This window comes from Canis lupus, chromosome 26, assembly GCF_011100685.1.
Source record: "Canis lupus familiaris isolate Mischka breed German Shepherd chromosome 26, alternate assembly UU_Cfam_GSD_1.0, whole genome shotgun sequence".
Classification (NCBI taxonomy): Eukaryota; Metazoa; Chordata; class Mammalia; order Carnivora; family Canidae; genus Canis; species Canis lupus.
The window spans coordinates 27,632,288-27,650,978 of record NC_049247.1 but is presented as its reverse complement, the minus strand read 5'-3'; the positions used below and the strand labels follow the sequence as shown (position 1 = coordinate 27,650,978).

Sequence of the window (18,691 nt, the reverse complement as noted above, 5' to 3'; positions counted from 1 at the left end):
GTGTGTATACAGTGGCCTCCTCAGTTCCCTGAGAACTGTGTCAGAGATGCCAGCCATCCTGAATCAGGTTCCTGGAAGCAGACTCTGAGATGGAGAAGCGCATGTGTAGGACATCTGGGAGGAGTGAGGGAGGCCAGACTGGTTTTTAGGAGCAGGGGTCCACAGAGAGTGAGCCATCGGATGAGGCCTCCTTCCTGCAGGGGGCTCTAAAGCCGGGACCTTCCTGGACTTCTGACCCTGAGGCAGGGCCTTGGGATCTTGGACTCAGGCCATCATTTAATTGAATCTCTCTGAGAAGGGGCAGAAACCTCAGGAGTCATTTTTCTGAAACAAGAGCACTTCCCAGTGAGGAGCAGCCCTGTGACCTGCCAGGGTCTCCAGCAGTGGTGGACAGATGTGTGAGCTCAGAAGAGGGGTAACAACACAGTGAGTAATGTACTGGTCTGCTCAACTCAGAATCCCCAGCTGCCATGGTAGCAGGGCTTCTGGAGCTCAGCTGAGCTGGAAATTATGGGCTCGTGTTCTGGTCAGTGGGTAAAGGAGCAGCCTATGACCACCATGTGGAAATGCAGGGATAAAGACGTCTTTACATGGATGGATGTTTCTTTCTGTTTGCCCTTCCACCTGGTTCCTCCATTTCCAAACATACTCAGGCCCAATTTTGGGAGCCCCAGTCAACCCTGATATACCCTCTGTAGGTGCTGCCTGAAGGGTCAATGACTAGGGAGGTCTGGGGACTGGAGGGAAGGGTGACACAGACAGGGAAGGGGTTTTTGTCTCCCTTCCCCATCTGCCTGTCACTGTGAGGAGTACCACTACTGTCATAGGACTGACAGTAATAGCCATCCTCGTCCTTGTCCTAGGCCCCACTGTTGGTCAGGGTGATCATGTACCCCGAGCTAGAGCTGGAGGCAGAAAATCGCTCAGGGTTTCTTGTGTACTATAATAGATGACCAGCATGGGGGCCTGGCCTGGCTCCTGCTGGGACCATGAAACATATTTATCTTCAATGCTGTTTCTTCCACAGGTGAGGCTGGCCTTCTGTCCCAGGTTCACTGACACCAAGGGTGGCTGTGTCAGTACATTGGAGACCATGAAACCTCACTGACAACATAAACAGATCAACACAGATTTTGCATATGTATTTTATATTGTATTGTCTCAAAACAGTAAGTCAAGGAAAAAAATGCTGTGAAGAAGAACATTAGGGATATCAGGATGGATAGCGCTGGTGTGTTGGGCCGAGGCAGCCCTGCCCAGCCATCACCATGTCAGCTTCCAGCAGGACGGGTGCTGTGCTCACTCCAGTTCTCAGGCAAGGACATCAATGGGCACATGGCTGATGTGCGTAAGTACCTGGGCATCGCCACCAACATGCCCTAACATTGTGACAAAACAGATGTGAACTCCACTCAGCTCCTGCACCTGGCATCCCCCTATGCTGAGTGTGGGTCATGTAGCCTGTCCTTGCCTTGTGACCAGTGAGAGAGGCCCAGCCAGGGAGTCATGTGAAAATGGAAGACTTTGCCTCTGGCTCTAAGGTCAAATTCCTTGAGTACAGCAAGATCTGTGTGAATAGGGAGGTCACCCACCCACTGTGGAAGGGGATGGAAGCCCAGCCAACAGATGGGGCAGGCTGGGAAATGCCATCAAATGGACCTTCCCCAAGTTCCATATTGACCAGAAGGCTGTGTAGTGACGTAGTCTGTGCCACAGAAGGTCCCTGGTAGTAAAGGAAGACCTTCTCTGCTTCCCACAGCTCCCCAGGCATGTGCCCCCCCTCTAAGCCCACTGCCCCTTGGAGCATTCCATGGAGGGCCCTTACTGTCTCCCTGAAACCAGGCCTCTGCTGCGGGGTAGACCTTGGAGAGGCAGGCACCCTCTACTGGAGGAATGTCCCTCCAGCTGTCTGGCTACTCAGCACCCCCCCCCCATGGCTATCTTATGGGAATAAAATATACAGATCTTGGGGAAAAGCATGAGGAAGAGAAAATACATTTACTGTTGTGTAAAGCCTTTGGAAGTAACTGGACTCAAGCCACTCAAACCTGTGTTGATCAAGGGTCAACTGTGTGCATCTCCTGCTGGTTCTGTCTGGAGAACCCAAAGGAAGGTACCTCATTAGATACACATCTTTGTTCTCGAAAGGGTTTAGTCTAGTGGTTGCTTTAGGGTTTACAGAACCAATCTACCTTCCCAAAGTCTACTTTCCAGTGAGTTTATATCTCTTCACATAGGGCATAAAATTACTTTAATGTGTTCGTCTCACCCCACATCCCAGTTGTGTGCTATGCTGCTCATGTGTTGAGAGTCATCACCAACCAGGGCATCTTGTTCTTATGTTTGGCTTCACACAGTTATCCAGAGACAAGAATATGAGACAGATGTTTCTACATTTGTCCATGGAGTTCCCATAGCTGATGCTCTTCATTCATTCCTTTGTGTGGCATCACATTGTTCTCTGATAGACTCTTCTTTTGTCTGAGGGGTGTCTGTCACTCTCTGTCACAGTGTCTGTGGGTGACCAATTCTATAAAACTGTGTAGTCTGAAAGCTCTATCTTGCTTCACTGTTGAGAGATATTTTCCCTGGAGAACGAATTTCAGGTTGAGAGATTTTTCTCTGTTACAGATACATAATTTAATAGCTTTCTTTTAAAGGGTATTTCTCCAGTGTCTTGCTCTCTGCCGTGCTCATAATAAGAAGCTCCGTTACCATATTTATTCATCTGCATGTGACATGCACCTTCTCTCTGGGTGCTTCGTAGACGACTCTTACTGCACGAGGTGCCCCACAACCAACTGGGGCTCCGTCCATTTCTTTCAGGCATTTTGAGATCTTATTTCATTTTGAATAGTTATTATTTCAACATCGTGCAGTTTGCTAATCTTCCCTTTTACACCGTCTAATTGTTCTCAGTGTCATCATTGCGAGCATTTTTACTCTCAGATGCTGATTGCGGTTCTCTTCTCCAGAAGTGAGATGTGGCCCAGTTCAAGTGTCATCCACGTCTGCACTGAACATGATCAGTCATGGCTCCGCCTATTTCGAACAGGTGGACTCTCCTGGCCTTGGGAATTTCTGTGTCATCCCTCACACATCCCTGCAGAGCCGACCTGCCAGGCAGGGAGGACACGGAGGCTTGTGGATATCAGACCTGGGGCTTGAGGCCCACCTGCTCATGCTCTGTGCACAGGCCTCCAAGGCTGGAGGGGAGGGTGACACAGATGGGGAAGGGGTTTGTGTCCCATTTCCCATCTGTCTGTGTCACTGTGAGCATCAGCGCTACTTTCCCACACCTGGCAGTAATAGTCAGCCTCATCGTTGGTTTGGGCCTCACTGATGGTCAGGGTGGCCGTGCTCCCTGAGTTGGTCCCAGAGAATCGCTCAGGGATCCCTGAGGGCTGGCTGTTATCATTATAGATAATCAGCAGGGGGGCTTGGCCCGGCTTCTGCTGGTACCAATGAACATCTTTCCTTCCAATGCTGTTTCCCCTACAGGTGATGCTGGCCGTCTGTCCCAGGGTCACTGACACTGAGGGTGACTGAGTCAGCACATAGGAGGCCACGGAACCTGCAAGAGAGAAAATGAGAAGTGAGCTTGCAAACTCATGTCTCATCTTAGGAAGTCTTCACCTGCCTGACCTGGATTGGGGTTTAGGGCTACTCTGGGCACAGGACACCCCCTCCCATCAGTCTTAGCCCCTGGGCCACTGGGCTGGTGGATGAGCCTTTGAACAAATAAGAACCCTAAGGCCCTTTACCTGGCCAGATGCTGTCCCTCAGGGCCTCACATGGAGTCAGTGAGCACAGTGGGGGGATTTCACCCTCCAGCCCCTCATCCTGCAGCAGGGTCATGAGCATCCTGCCCCCCACAGGCAGTGGCTGCTGAGCTCAGTGTCAGGACCAGGCTTGGGGCAGTTCTGGGATCTGGGTGGTGTGAGCTTGGGCTCAGCACCTGTGCAGTGAGCCAGGAATCCAAGGAGAAGAAGGGTCCAGGCCATGGTGGAGGTGCCCTGATTTGCTCCGAGGGCCTAGGCTGGGCGCATTCCTTCCCAGGCCTCTCTTATCCCCTTACTGGAGGCACCTGCAGGGTATGCAAATAATCTGGGGCTCAGAGGCTACTGCTGAGGAGCTTTGCGGTTTCAGAGAAGGCTCAGCCACAGGGGGCAGGGAGAGGAAGGGGGGGGGGGCCCTGCAGACCTAACAACAGCCCAGGGGATTGGACTTAACCTGCTCATCCTCTAAATGGTTCTGAAATCTCCTCTTCAGAAATTGTCTGTTCCTTGCTTCTGGGTGATCATAGGCTTCTTAGGTCAATGCAGTTTCCACTCTGATCCCTGTTTGTATCCAAATTTGAAGAAAATTCTTTTTTTTCTTTCTTTCTTTCTTTCTTTCTTTCTTTCTTTCTTTCTTTCTTTCTTTCTTTCTTTCTTTCTTCTTTCTTTCTTTCTTTCTTTCTTTTTCTTCTTCTTTCTTTCTTTCTTTCTTTCTTTCTTTCTTTCTTTCTTTCTTCTTTCTTTCTTTTTTATTTGTGTTCAATTTGCCAACATATAGAATAACCCCCAGTGCTCATCCCATCAAGTGCCCCCCCCTCAGTGCCCGTCACCCAGTCACCCCCACCCCCCGCCCACCTCCCCTTCCGCCACCCCTTGTTTGTTTCCTAGAGTTAGGAGTCTTTCATGTTCTGTCTCCCTTTCTGACATTTCCCACTCACTTTTTCTCCATTCCCCTTTATTCACTTTCACTATTTTTTATATTCCCCAAATGAATGAGACCATATGTTTGTCCTTCTCCGATTGATTTACTTCACTCAGCATAATACCCTCCAGTTCCATCCACGTTGAAGCAAATGGTGGGTGTTTGTTGTTTCTAATGGCTGAGGAATATTCCATTGTATACATAGACCACATCTTCTTTTTTTAATTTATTTTTTATTTTTTTATTTTATTTTTTTATTTATTTTATTTATTTTTATTTATTTATTCGTAGAGATGCAGAGAGAGAGAGAGAGAGAGGCAGAGACACAGGCAGAGGGAGAAGCAGGCTCCACGCAGAGAGCCTGACGCGGGACTCGATCCAGGGTCTCCAGATCACGCCCTGGGCTGCAGGCGGCACTAAACCGCTGCGCCACCAGGGCTGCCCTATTTTTATTTTTTTTAAATAACAAATTTATTTTTAATTGGTGTTCAATTTGCCAACATACAGAATAACACCCAGTGCTCATCCCAGACCACATCTTCTTTATCCATTCATCTATCGATGGACACCGAGGCTCCTTGAACAGTTTGGCTATCGTGGACATTGCTGCTAGAAACATCGGGGTGCAGGTGTCCCGGCGTTTCACTGCATCTGTATCTTTGGGGTAAATCCCCAGCAGTGCAATTGCTGGGTTGTAGGGAAGATCTATTTTTAACTCTTTGAGGAACCTCCACACAGTTTTCCAGAGTGGCTGCACCAGTTCACATTCCCAACAGTGCAGGAGGGTTCCCCTTTCTCCACATCCTCTCCAACATTTGTGGTTTCCAGCTTTGTTAATTTTCCCCATTCTCAAAAATTCTTCACTGGCAAAGCATACATGGAATTTTGAAGGAGCCATGGAGATGCTGTATGTAATGTCCCAGGGAGAGCCTCTAGGGCAGGTCATCGATTCTGTGGCTCAGTATCCCCAGTGTGCACTCAGTTCCTGGGAAAGATGCAGTCCTGAGCAAGGTTAGACAGTGACTGGGTTTTAGCAGGAATGTGCTGGGCTGGAGAAGTGTGACGTCCTGGACTTGTGCAGAGACACCACGTGCCTCCTGTGTCCCTGAGGGGGTCCCTCATGGATGACCTGTCACTTCTTTCCCCAACCCCCCACAGCCTGGCTGAGCTGAGCAGGAACAGGAGAGAGGGGTGCACCTGACAGGGAAGGGAGGAGGGGAGGGAGAGCAGGTCCCAGGTCCCTGGAGAGGCAGATAGAGGAGCAGGTGCTGGCACGGGCATGGCAGCCGCAGTCCCTGCACCAGGTGATAATGACTGCCCAGGTGAGAGGAGGTGGGATAACCTCAGACAGAATGTTCCAGGTGCTGAGCTTCTTCCTCTCAGTCTGCCAGCTGCCTACTGGAGACACTGGCAAGTGGTCAGGGGGCCACCTGGGGACCAGGGAGGCACCACCCAATAACAGTCCTGTTGTTGAGAAACTATGGAGAGAATCCCCAGATGTTAATTCTCTAGAGGAAACTTTCCACCATCCTTTAACCTGAAAAATCTCTGGAATGATTATTTCTGGCAAGGGATTCCCATCTAGTAGCGACTTTCTTTTTTTTTTTTTAAGATTTTATTTATTCATGAGAGACAGAGAGGCAGAGACACAGGCAGAGGGAGAAGCAAGCTCCATGCAGGGAGCCCAATGTGGGACTCAATCCCGGGTCCCCAGGATCAGGCCCTGGGCTGAAGGTGGCACTAAACCGCTGAGCCACCTGAGCTGCCCCTACAACTGACTTTCTAGTTCATCAGGTTAGTAAGTAACTTTTAGAGGAAGGATTCCAATTGTACCTGCCATTCTTTTATGAGTGAGGGGAAAATGATTTTCTGTCCTGTGTCTCTCACTCCCAGGAAGGTGTCCCTCTGAAGAGCCAGAGTGGAAATAGGGGAAGCTTTTGCTCTTCCTTTTTAATAAATTCCTCAACTGTCATTTGAACCTCAAGCAATTGTGTACACATCAACTTCAAAACAACAATTCAAAGAATCATGAAGAGAAATTCCATTTATGTAAAAGTTCTATTCAAGTCTTGGAAGAAGGTCTTTGCCTTAAGGAGGACAGAAGTGCCCTGAATGTAGGCATGGCCACCACTCAAGGTCACCTGGTCATGGGTGTGAGTCCATGTGGGTCAGAACTGAGCTGGTGCAGGTGATGAGCCCTGGGCCCGGGGAGGACAGTGGTGCAGGAGGAAGTCCCCAGGTAGCCCCCAGGTGGTGTCTGCACTTCCTCCACAGATTCTGTAAAACCCCAGGGGAGAGGGCCTGGGGCGGCAGGGACATGTATCCCTCTCAGGAAGCCCCAGGCAGCCCTGCATGATGTGGGCACCCCTCACACAAGATCCAGAGGTGACACAGCCCTTGGGGCCCATCCAGGCCACCTGCACTCAGGAGAAGAGGGATTCCTGCCAGACTGTGCTGTCTGAGACATCTGTCTCCCCTCCTGAGTGACACGTGATGACCTCTGTGCCCACATGATGTATGACGTAAAGTCTCTAGAGACAAGATAGTCAGCTTTGCACGAAAAGTTTCAGCCTGTCCACTGAGAGGCAGAGGGGTGAGCAAGGAGGGGAGGGAGGAGGGCAGAGAACCTGCTAGAGTCCCTTTAGGGGTGGGTCCGGGACCAGTGAGGACACCTGATCCTGAGGCCTGACCAGCAGCTGCTCAGAGGGCAGGAGAGAGGGAGAGCAGGGCCACGGCAGAGGGTGTGTGTCCCACCGCGCATCCTTCTGTGTCACCGCCATCACTGCTGGGCGCTCCCATTGCCATGGTAACTGTCACATCAGGGGTCAGCTCTCTCCTGGCCATCAGTCTGCTCGTCCTCAGTGGGGCCAGGTCCCCGTGTTACAGCTTCAGAATTGGGCTTGGTGGTCACTCATGTGTGTATGACCGGCTGGGGGATGGGCGTGACTTCTGCTGAGCAGAGAGGCATGTTCACGGCTGAGCTCATTCTCCGAGCAGAGGATCCTGTGCCCTCCCAGGGTGATGGACACGGAGTGAATGTCAGCCTCGGGTCAGGGGAGGCAGGGCCTGCAAGTGAGAGGGGGCAGGGAGAGAGGGCCTGAGGGAGACAGGGAGGCTCAGTCCACAGTGACACTCCCAGCCCTAAGGAGGGAGCCATGCGGACAACAGGTGACGACAGGGCCCTGACCCCATGGAGTCTGTTGGGAAGGACAGCTTGGCCCTGGTGCCTCACTTTGTCTCCCTGGGGTCCCGTCATCTGTGCCAGGGGTGGTCGGGTACAGGTGAATCTGCTCACAGTGTGGTCCTTGGAGGACCAGTGCCACCGGCTCCACTGGGAGCTCTTCCACCCACCAATGCCCAGGCCTCACCCTCCCTCACCTCTTCCACCTGCACCTGCATTCTGAGGCTGCCCCCTCCTCTGGGGACTGTGTGTTCACTGAGCTTCACAGGGTGGGGGTCCAGGCTCCATGGAAAGTCTCACTTCCTCTGCTTATCTCCCTTGGTCCTACTGGGTCCCCTGGGACAAGGCGCTTAACGTCCTGCTCTGGGCACCTGAGCTTCATTCAGTTCGGAGCCTGTACTGATGCGGGAAGAATGGTTCAAGATTAGTTTCTGTCGGGAGCCTGGGTGACTCAGTGACTGAGTGTCTACCTTTGTCTCGGCCTGATCCTGGGGTCTTGGGATCAAGTCCTGCATCTGGCTCCCTGCAGGGAGCCTGCTTCTCACTCTCCTATATCTCTGCATCCCTCTCTGCGGCTCTCAAATAAATAAAGAAAATCTTAAAAAAAATATAGTCTGTGTCCAGCCACACGAGTGTGTTCTGGGGTTGGGTGATGCCCCCGGGAACACTACCTGCCTGGCTATGGGGGTACCTAGTGTACCCGATCTCCTTTCAGCTCATCCTGGGATGAGTCAGGATAAGAGAGGGCGCTGGCTGGGGTGAGATGTGCTGTCGCAGGGGAACTGATGTCTCTGCACACCTGGGTCAGGCAGGAGTATGTATGAATTCAGGGGATCCCGGGGGCTCCTGGGTTTGTGATAAAGTCATGACTGCACCACATTCCAGTTCAGCAGGTCTGATAATGGACCAGATATCCCGAAGGAAGCTGTAGTCATGCCCAGTTGATGGGATGATCACTAGCTCAGGTGTTTTCTGAAGGAAGGTGCTCCTGGGGTTCGTGGTGAGGAGAGTAGTTACAGACCCCCTCTGAGCACAGGGTAGTGGCTGAAATGAGCAGGACAGAAGGATCCAGTGTTTCTCCTTCTGTGGCAGGAATGCACCTGGCTACATTGTCATCAGATGTTTCCATTTCCTCCACCTGTGTCACCCCTTCAGCACCTAACATCAGGTGTGTTCACAGGAGCAAACTTTCTATCTCAGTATCCACGTTGAGGATGACAAATCAGGTGAGACAGAGATCAATATCCCTAGCAGACAAAAGAGTAGCTTGTATCCTCCTATGGAAGAAAGAACTTATGTGTGGTTGTGTCGGGACAGTTGCACATTATCAGGTGGAAGCAAGGACCCGATATTCCCTTTATTTGCAGGCTGTGGTTTGTGTGGATCTGAGTGGATCTCCTGTGGACAAGGGGGGATGCGGTGGCTTCTTACATGTTGCATTGACAGACTGAACTCATTTCATACCATTGCTTTCTGTCCATATTTCTGGGTCAGGTGGGTGAAGAGAGATATTCTTGTGCAGGACGTGGGGTAGACCTGTGGCCGCACCCATTCTGTGTCTCCTATCGTTGCATATCTTCTGGCCATTCTGTAGGATGAGGCCATTGTCCCGATTCTCCCCCAGTCACCATCAGGGTGGATGTGACTCTCCATCTGTCTGTCACAACCTAGAGCACCTGGTGTGTCTGGTCCTTTTCTCACTGTATAAAACAGATGAAATGATCTCATCTCCAGGGAGGTTGGACACGCACACTGGGGATTGGGGGAGAGAACTAGAGAGGTTGTGGGTATATCCCGGGGCCTTCTGTGCTCTCTGAAGACTGTGGCTGTGATGCCGGCCACCCTGGAATGGGATCCTGGAAGGAGGCTCTGAGATGGAGAAGTGCCTGTGTAAAAATTCTGGGAGGAGAAGGGATATCAGCTTGGGCAGAAGGAGAGTGACCCACAAGGATGAGCCATCAGATGAGGCCTCCTTCCTGCAAAGTAGCTCATCCTTGGACATCTCGGGACCTGGGAGCATGAGACAGGGCCGGGATCCAGGCATGAGGACATCATTAGATCTGAGGCTCCCTGAGAAGGGGACTGATGAAGTAAGTCAGTCGGAGAAGGACAAACATTATATGTTCTCATTCATTTGGGGAATATAAATAATAGTGAAAGGGAAAATAAGGGAAGGGAGAAGAAATGTGTGGGAAATATCAGAAAGGGAGACAGAACATAAAGACTGCTAACTCTGGGAAACGAACTAGGGGTGGTAGAAGGGGAGGAGGGCGGGGGGTGGGAGTGAATGGGTGACGGGCACTGGGTGTTATTCTGTATGTTAGTAAATTGAACACCAATAAAAAAAAATAAAAAAATAAAATAAAAAAAAAAAATAAAAAAAAAAAAAAAAAAAAAAAAAAAAAAAAAAAAAAAAAAAAAAAAAAAAAAAAGAAGGGGACTGAGCCTGGGGCAGTAGGTTTCAGGGCCAACAGTACTTCCCCACGAGTTGCACCCATGTGAGCTGTCAGGGGCTCCAGGCAGTGGGGGGCCATGTGAGCCAGAAGAGAGGTGTGAGTGACCCTCGATGTCTCCTGCTCCTGATAGGTCCACTCAGGGAGGGAAGGCTCCACCAAGGTCCCCAGGGCGTCAGGAGCTCAGCTGAGTTGAAACACTGGAGCGCTCAGCCTCGTCATTTGGAAGAGCATTAGCCCAAGATGGCAATGGAAATACAGGTGCATGGCCCCTGGCCCAGGTCCCCCTGTGTCTTTTTCTCCCCAGCCCCTGAGGCCCCTGTTCACAGCCAGGCCAAAGAACCAGGGAAAATTAGTGCTGTGAGCTGTAAATGCTCTCCTGAACCTCCAGGTGCAGACCTGCTGGCGACTGGGTAGGAAGTAGTGTTGGGGACCTCAAATGAGGGGGCCTGGGGCAGACCCGCTCCTGCTCTGTGACCAACCCCGGGGTAGAGGAGAGGGTGACACAGAGGAGAAAGGGTTTCTGTCTCGCTTCCCCATCTGCCTGTGTCACTGTGAGCATTAGTACTGCTGTCCCACACCTGGCAGTAATAGTCAGCCTCGTCCTCGGCCAGGGCCCCGCTGATGGTCAGGGTGGCCGTGTTCCCCGAGTTGGCGCCAGAGAATCGCTCAGGGATCCCTGTCGGCCTGCTGCTATCACCATAGATAATCAGTACAGGGGCCTGGCCCAGCTTCTGCTGGTACCAGTGAACACTTTTACTTCCAATGTTGTCTCCCCCACAGGTGATGTGGGCCGGCTGCTTCAGGGTCACATTTTTGGATGGCAGCTGTGTCAGCACATAGGAGGCCACAGAACCTGCAAGAGAGAAAAGAAGAGGTGGGTTCCCACCTCTCGGTCTCAATTCAAAGAGAACCCCACGTGCCTGACCTCAGCCCCAACAAGTCTCTGGGGGTCTGTTTCTACCTCCCCTCATCTCACCCCTGGTACCGTGGGTATAGCTGGTGGATGGAGCCTTTGAACAAAGGAGACAACATTAATTTTCCCTGGGTCGGGGCAGCCCCTCAGGCTCTCACAGAGTGAGTGAGCAAGTGGTAAGACTTCACTCCTCCAGCCTTTTCATTCGGGTCCTACCCTCTCCAGGCACCCATTTCTGGACTCAGGATCAGTTTTGGACTGGTCCCAGAATGCTTCTGCTTGCCTGGAAGTGACCAGGGCTCAGTACCTGTGCAGAGAGCCAGGAGGCTCAGGAGGAGGTGGGTCCAGGCCATGGTGGAGGCGCCCTGATTCTGCTCCCAGGTCACAGCCTGGGCAGAGGTTCCCCCCAGGCCTCTCTTATCCCCTTGCTGGAGACACCTGCTGGTCATGCAAATCAGCCAGGGCTCAGGGGCTTCTCCTGAAGAGCTTCTGCTTTGAGAGCAGGGCTGAGACCCAAGGGACAAGGAAGTGGATGGGAAGCCCCTTGCAGACCCAGTCTCAGACCTGGGGATTGTGCTTTAACCTCTATGTCTAGTGAGGTCTGGTTTCCTCCCTTAGATTCTGTAGCCTTTGCACCTGGGAGACACGAGGAGCCTGAGGGCAGTGCAGTGTCCTACCCAGATCCCTGTTTGTGAGCATCAAGCCTCAACAAAATTCTCTCTTGCTAAGGGCACATGGAGGTCTTGCAAGCCCTGTAGGTGTTGTAGCTTTCTGACTATGCGGGTTGTCCTAGGGCAGGATATAGATGCTGTGCCTCAGTGTCCCCAGGGTGCCCTCAGTGCCAGAGACAGATCCAAACCTTCAGTTAAGTCTGGCAGTGACTGATGTAGCAGGAATGGGGTGGCAGGAGAGCCGTGAAGTCCTGGAGCTGGGCTAGTGACAGAGGAAAATCTATGAGACCCCTGAGTCTGAGAGACACAGGTCAGAACTCACATCAGTGTCCAAGGTTATACTGCAGAAATCCTGCACCTTTCCCCTCAGTCTCTGGGCCCAGTGACTCAGCTCCCCTCCTGTTAGAACCCCTGATACCAGGCTCACCCCCTGTGCAGGTGGCTTTGCCAGGTCATCTCCTCTGCCCCCTGGTGGCCACTACACACTGGCTGCTAGAGGCCCAGGGAAAGAAAGTCCCTGGTCCAGGTGGAGATGGAGAGCCCACTGCTCACATCCTGGTTCCCTGCTCTTGCCCTGCTGACCCAGGACAGAAGTTACTCTTCTCTTCATGGACCCTGCCAGCCTCTAGACCAGGTAGGTGGGGATCAGATTCTCCTTGGACATTGGTATAAGCTCAGCTGAGGAGGTGACATCCCCTGGGGCCTCAGAGCACACACTTCTGGGTTGTTGGGCTGTCATGGGTGGGGTGCAGGACCTGGTGCCTGGGGGACATAGGACGCAGAGACTGCCTCTTACTGGTGCAGACTCAGGGTGCTGGGCCCAAATAGTGTGGTGGTGGCTCCTGCTCCACATATAGGGATCTGAGAACACTCAGTGAACATTCATTCAGCCCCACTTTGGTCTGGGAGACATTCTGTCCTGGGGATCAGTGTGAAGGAGACAGAGGCCCTGCCTCATAGATTTATGCTGTGAGTGGGGGAGCAGGGTGGACACCCTTGCTCTGGTGACACAGCACACAGTCTCTACCAGCTTCTCTCCTATATTCATACAATATCCAAACCATTGCCACGTTGAAATTCCTCTGGGTCAGGATCGACCCTGTGGTGCAGCACTTGTCCAAAGAAGTGTCCGAGTCTGGGGTCCTTTCTGCGGACATTGCCTCTTTTGAGGGAAAGAATGAGACTAGACAAATGGATCTGAGTGGATCTCCTGTGGACAAGGGGGACCCGGTGGCTTCTTATGCGTCACATTGACAGACTGAACTCATTTCATATCATTGTTTTCTGTCCATATTTCTGGGTCAGGCGTGTGTAAAGAGATATTTTTGTGTAGGATGTGGGGTAGACTTGTGGCCACACCCATTGTGTGTCTCCTGTGGTGGCATATCTTCTGGCCATTCTGTAGGACGAGGGCACTGTCCCCATCCACCCCAAATTACCGTCAGGGGGGATGTGACTATCCAACTGTCTGTCAGAACCCAGAGCACCGGTATGTCTGATCCTTTTCTCACTGTATAAAAATAGATGAAATGATCTCATCTCCAGGGAGGTTGGACATGCACACTGGGGATTGGGGGAGAGAACCTGAGAGGTCATGGGTATATCCAGGGGCCTACTCTGTTCCCTGAGGACTGTAGTAGTGATGCCAGCCATCCCGGAATGGGTTCCTGGAGGCAGACTCTGAGATGGTGAAGTGCCTGTGTAAAAAATCTGGAAGGAGTGGAAGGAGAAGGGATATCATCTTGGGCAGAAGGAGAGCAACCCACAGAGATTAGCCTTCAGATGAGGCCTCCTTCCTGCAGAGAGCTCTATCCTTGGGACTTCTCAGGACCTGGGAGCATGAGGCAGGACAGGGATCCAGGCATCAGGACATCATTCTACTCAGGCTCTCTGAGAAGGGACAGATCATGGGGCAGCAGATCTCAGGGCCAACAGCACTTCCCCACGAGTTGCAGCCCTGTGAGCTGTCAGAGGCTCCAGGCAGTAGTGGGGGGCTTGTGAGTCCTGAAGAGCAGTGTGGGTGACCCCTGTGTCTACTGTCCCCATCTGTTCCATGCAGGTGGAGGGGTCTTCACTTATGGCCTAGGGCTTTAGCAGCTCAGCTGTTCTGGGAAATTTGGACACTGATCCTGGTCAGTTGTGTGAACAGTGGCTCATAGCACTCAGAGAATGTAGAGATAATGTGCACTAGAGAAAAGGCTCCCTGGGTCTTTTCCCCACCCTAGATTTCCAGTTCATACCCAGGCCCAGAGACCAGGGCAACCGAGTCTCTCAGCACAAATGCCCCATTGTCCGTCCCTGTGCAGAGCTCCTGGTAAGCAGGGGGTGGGGGTGGAGGCCAGGGAACTTCACATATGAGGGCCTGGGCCAGACCTGCCCCCTGCTTGTCCATGGGCCTCCTGTCGCCAGAGGAGAGAATGACTCATACGGAGAAGGGGATTTGTTTCACTTCCCCATCTGTCTGTGTCACTGTGAGCATTTCCACTGCTGTCATAGGACTGGCAGTAATAGTCAGCCTTGTCCTCAGCCCGGGCCCCACTGATGGTCAGGGTGGCCATGTTGCCCGAGTTGGAACCAGAGAACCAGTCAGGGATCCCAGAAGCCCGCTCATTATTTTTATTGATTAGGAGCACAGGGGCTTGGCTTGGCTTATGCTGGTACCAATATGCATATCTTTTCCCTAAGATATCTCCGGAGCAGGTGATTGTTTCCATCTGTCCCAGGGCCACCAACATGGAGGGAGCCTGATTCAACCCAGTGGGGGCCATGGAGCCTGAAAGACAGGAGAGGAGGGCTTGGTGTGAGGCCTAAGGGCTTATCGTAGGGACCCAATAGTGAGGTTTTGCTGAGGCTGAGCTCAGGGTTCAGGTCAGACCCATCTCCATCCTGTGGGGGCCGAGGGGCTGGGCAGGCCCAGGGACAGCACCTGTGCAGAGGGTGAGGATGGGGAGCAGGAAAGGGGTCCAGGCCATGGTGGGCGTGCCCAGAGCTCTGCTTCCTGAGACCCAGTGCAGGGCAGGCTCACCCAGGCTTCTTTTATTCCCTCCAGGCACAAGAGGCAGTGATCCTTAGTAGTTATGCAAATGTAATCCTCCGTGGGGCTCTAACTGGGTTAGCCACTTGAGAGGCAGAACAGGTGACTGAGAAGGATAGCAGAGTCCCCAGCTGCCTCCACGAAGCTTTCTGGTCTGAAAGGCACCTTTGAGGGGCACTTAGGTGGCTGAGTTGGTTAAACATCTGCCTTCTGGTAGGGTCTTGTCTCAGGGTCTTGGGCTCAAGTCCTGCATTGGTCTCCCTGTTTAGCAGCGTCTTCTCCCTCTCCCTCTGCCCTTCCTCCTACTTGTTCTCTCTCTCAAATAAATAAATCTTTTTCGGGATCCCTGGATGGCACAGCGGTTTAGCGCCTGCCTTTGGTCCAGGGCGTGATCCTGGAGACCCCGGATCAAATCCCACATTGGGCTCCCAGTGCATGGAGCCTGCTTCTCCCTCTGCCTATGTCTCTGCCTCTCTCTCTCTCTGTGTGACTATCATAAAATAAATTTAAAAAAATTAAAAAAAATAAATAAATCTTTTTCTTTAAAAAAAAATGAAAAGCACTCGTTGGTTTCCAATTTCTGGCATCACAGTCAAATTCCTGGAATATGACCTTATGACTGTAGGAAACGACGTTGCTTGAGTGCTGTGCTGGGCTATCTCAGGGCCCTGCAGGAGTCTGTTTGTGGGGTGATGTGGGTCGGCTGAGAGATGCAGAAAACCCCTGATTCAGGGAAATGGGGGTCCTGTGGCCTCAATACCCACCTCCTCCTGCCTCTCACGTCCCCTATGCGTCCCCCACAGTCCGTGTGGAACCAAGCTTGGCCTGGCACTTCAATGGGAAACCCTCTGCTTCTGAGGTTCCTTCATCTCATCTACTGGGGAGTTTACTTGTTCACCAACCCCCAGATGTTGGAGATTCCTCCCAAGTCTAACCTGCAGACACGTGCTGCTCTCATCCCTACAACAGCCCTCATCCCACAGGAGACCAGAAATTGGCCATCCTAATTTTTTCATCAGTGTTCCATGTAAACAAGTGAAGGGCATGAAGAGCTACTGGGAGCAGTCTTTAGACTTCCTGGTCTTTGTGTGGGTCCCCAAGGTCACACATTCTCACAGGTGTGAGCTCGGGAGTTGAGACAATGTCCCTGCAGGGAGCAGATCCTGTCACTGCACAGGGACAGCCCCGTGACAGGGCTGTGGCCTGAGCTAGAAGAACCCACCTCACTCTGGAGACAGTCTCACAGGGAGGCTGCTGACACCCCTTCCAGGGACCAAGGTCTCCCTGTTCCCAGCTCTCCCTCCTTCAGCTGTTCCTTAGCAAGAAGCTACAGCTCAGGGTCAGCGTTGGCCTGGAGGAGGGATGAGGAGGCTGACAGCGAGTCATCGGGGTGTCTGGATGTGCCCAGTACAGAGGTTAAGTGCCCGGGATCACTGGTGGACGGTGGGAGGACCTGCATTTCCTCCTCCTGTGTCAGGACTCCCATCAATACTCTGGATGAAGCTGTGTCTCTCAGAATACGGTCTCTGCAGCCTGAGGAGAGAGGAAAGATCATCCCAACAATCTGTGAGGACTGATCCTGACCCCTGCTGACTTGAGGCCTGGTGTTACTGGGAATCTCCCCCTAGGCAGCCCCAGCCTCTGTCCTGCTGCTCATGATGCAGCTCTGCTGTCCCCTGCTGGTGGAGGAGGACCCTGACCAGGAGCTTCCCTCCTGCTGGTCACCCCATAGTCCCTGTCCTATGAGAAGAGGTGGGTGCCAGGGTTTCCAACCTCCGACAGGCAGCAGCCCCACTGCTGTGCCCAGCCCAGCACAGACAGGTCGTATACATGCTGCAGGAAGCAGGACAGTTGCCATTCCTGTAGTTGTCCCCGTGATAAATGTCCTGGCTTAGGCCACTGTTTTGTTTTTTGTTTTATTTGTTTACAAAATAGAGAGTGCAGTGCAAAGTATGGCCCATTTGAAAGGGTCAATGTCAAGTAAACCTGTGTGATATCCCACAGCCACCATATCTTTTGTATTTAGGAATCAACATCAGTGCTTCCTGCTCCCTATTAATGCAGTTTGGTCATCAGAGGAAGGGATGATCTTTCTGATGGTACGTTCAGTTGAACACCCAAATCTTTACACTTACTGGTATTACTACTATATTTATCACATTTTCAATATTCCAGTCCATATCTCCTGGAATTTGGCATGGGAGGATTTGTAAACTAGCCTTGTCTGTGGTTTGGTGAAATTGGGAATCTGTGTACAGTATCATGTCATCTGAGAAGAGGGAGAGTTTGACTTTTTCTTTGCCAATTTGAATGCTATTTATTTATTTATTTATTTATTTATTTATTTATTTATTGCCTGATTGCTGAGGCTATACTATGTTGAATAGCAGTGGTGAGAGTGGACATCCCTGTCATGTTCCTGATCTTAGGAGAAAGGCTCCCAGTGTTTCCCCATTAAGAATGATATAGGCTGTAGGGCTTTTCATAGATGGCTTTTAAGATGCAGAGGAATGTTCCCTCTATCCCTACACTCTGAAGAGTTTTGATCAGGAATGAAGGCTGAGTTTTGTCAAAGGCTTTCTCTGCATCTATTGAGAGGATCCTATGGTTCTTGTTTTTTCTCTTGCTGATATGATCAATCACATTGCTTGCTTTTTTTTAATAAATTAATTTTTATTGGCGTTCGATTTACCAACATACAGAATAACACCCAGTGCTCATCCCGTCAACTGTCCCCCTCAGTGCCCGTCACCCACTCTCCCCTACCCCCCACCCTCCTCCCCTTCCACCACCCCTAGTTCGTTTCCCAGAGTTAGGAGTCTTTATGTTCTGTCTCCCTTTCTGATATTTCCCACGCATTTCTTCTCCCTTCCCTCATATTCCCTTTCACTATTATTTATATTCCCCACATGAATGAGAACATACACTGTTTGTCCTTCTCCAATTGACTTACTTCACTCAGCATAATACCCTCCAGTTCCATCCACGTTGAAGCAAATGGTGGGTATTTGTCATTTCTAATGGGTGAGTAATATTCTATTGTATACATAGACCATATCTTTATCCATTCATCTCTCGATTTCTCTTTCTTCAGTCTCATTGTTAGTGTGTAGAAATGCCATTGATTTCTGGGCATTGATTTTGTATCCTGCCACGCTACCAAATTGCTGTATGAGTTCTAACAATCTTGGGGTGGAGGCTTTTGGGTTTTCTCTGTAGAGTATTATGTCATCCTCAAAGAGGGAGAGTTTGACTTCTTCTTTGCCAATTTGAATGCCTTTAATGTCTTTTTGTTGTCTGATTGCTGAGGGTAGGGCTTCCAGTACTATGTTGAATAGCAGTGGTGAGAGTGGATATCTCTGTCTTGTTCCTGGTCTTAGGGCAAGGCTCTCAGTGCTTTCCCACTGAGAATGATATTTGCTGTGGGGTTTTCGTAGATGGCTTTTAAGCTGTTGAGGAAAGTTCCCTCTATCCCTACACTCTGAAGAGTTTGATCAGGAATGGATGCTGTATTTTGTCAAATGCTTTCTCTGCATCTAATGAGAGGATCATATGGTTCTTGGTTTTTCTCTTGCTGATATGACGAAGCACATTGATTGTTTTACGAGTGTTGAACCAGCCTTGTGTTCCGGGGATAAATCCTACTTGGTCATGGTGAATAGTTTTCTTAATGTACTGTTGGATCCTATTGGCTAGGATCTTGTTGAGAATTTTTGCATCCATGTTCATCAGGGA

The 18,691-nt window shown here is 51.1% G+C and overlaps 2 protein-coding genes and 2 gene segments (V, D, J or C); all 4 read right to left on the bottom strand.

Moving 5' to 3' along the window:
• Positions 1–18,691, bottom strand: part of LOC119869150 (immunoglobulin lambda-1 light chain-like) — a 1,083,218-nt gene that overhangs the window by 73,551 nt on the left and 990,976 nt on the right. Inside the window, exons 1-2 of one of the 4 annotated variants that reach the window (XM_038575763.1) lie at positions 11,559–11,715; positions 10,900–11,191 (exon numbers count right to left, since the gene is read on the bottom strand). The exons of the other annotated variants lie outside the window; for them this stretch is intronic. Of the exons in view, the coding sequence (XP_038431691.1) occupies positions 10,900–11,191; positions 11,559–11,700 (434 nt within the window). The 5' untranslated portion in view covers positions 11,701–11,715. Of the gene's footprint in view, positions 1–10,899; positions 11,192–11,558; positions 11,716–18,691 lie in introns of those variants that run through there. 4 annotated transcript variants of the gene reach the window in all.
• The window catches only part of LOC119866215, a 743,285-nt gene that overhangs the window by 32,567 nt on the left and 692,027 nt on the right, over positions 1–18,691 (bottom strand).
• LOC119877599 (immunoglobulin lambda-1 light chain-like) overlaps positions 1–18,691 on the bottom strand; it is a 153,915-nt gene that overhangs the window by 50,172 nt on the left and 85,052 nt on the right. The gene's annotated exons all lie outside the window — the stretch shown is intronic.
• LOC119877602 lies at positions 14,167–15,027 on the bottom strand. The segment is given in 2 exon segments: positions 14,167–14,695; positions 14,849–15,027. Coding segments are annotated over 2 exon segments (471 nt in total).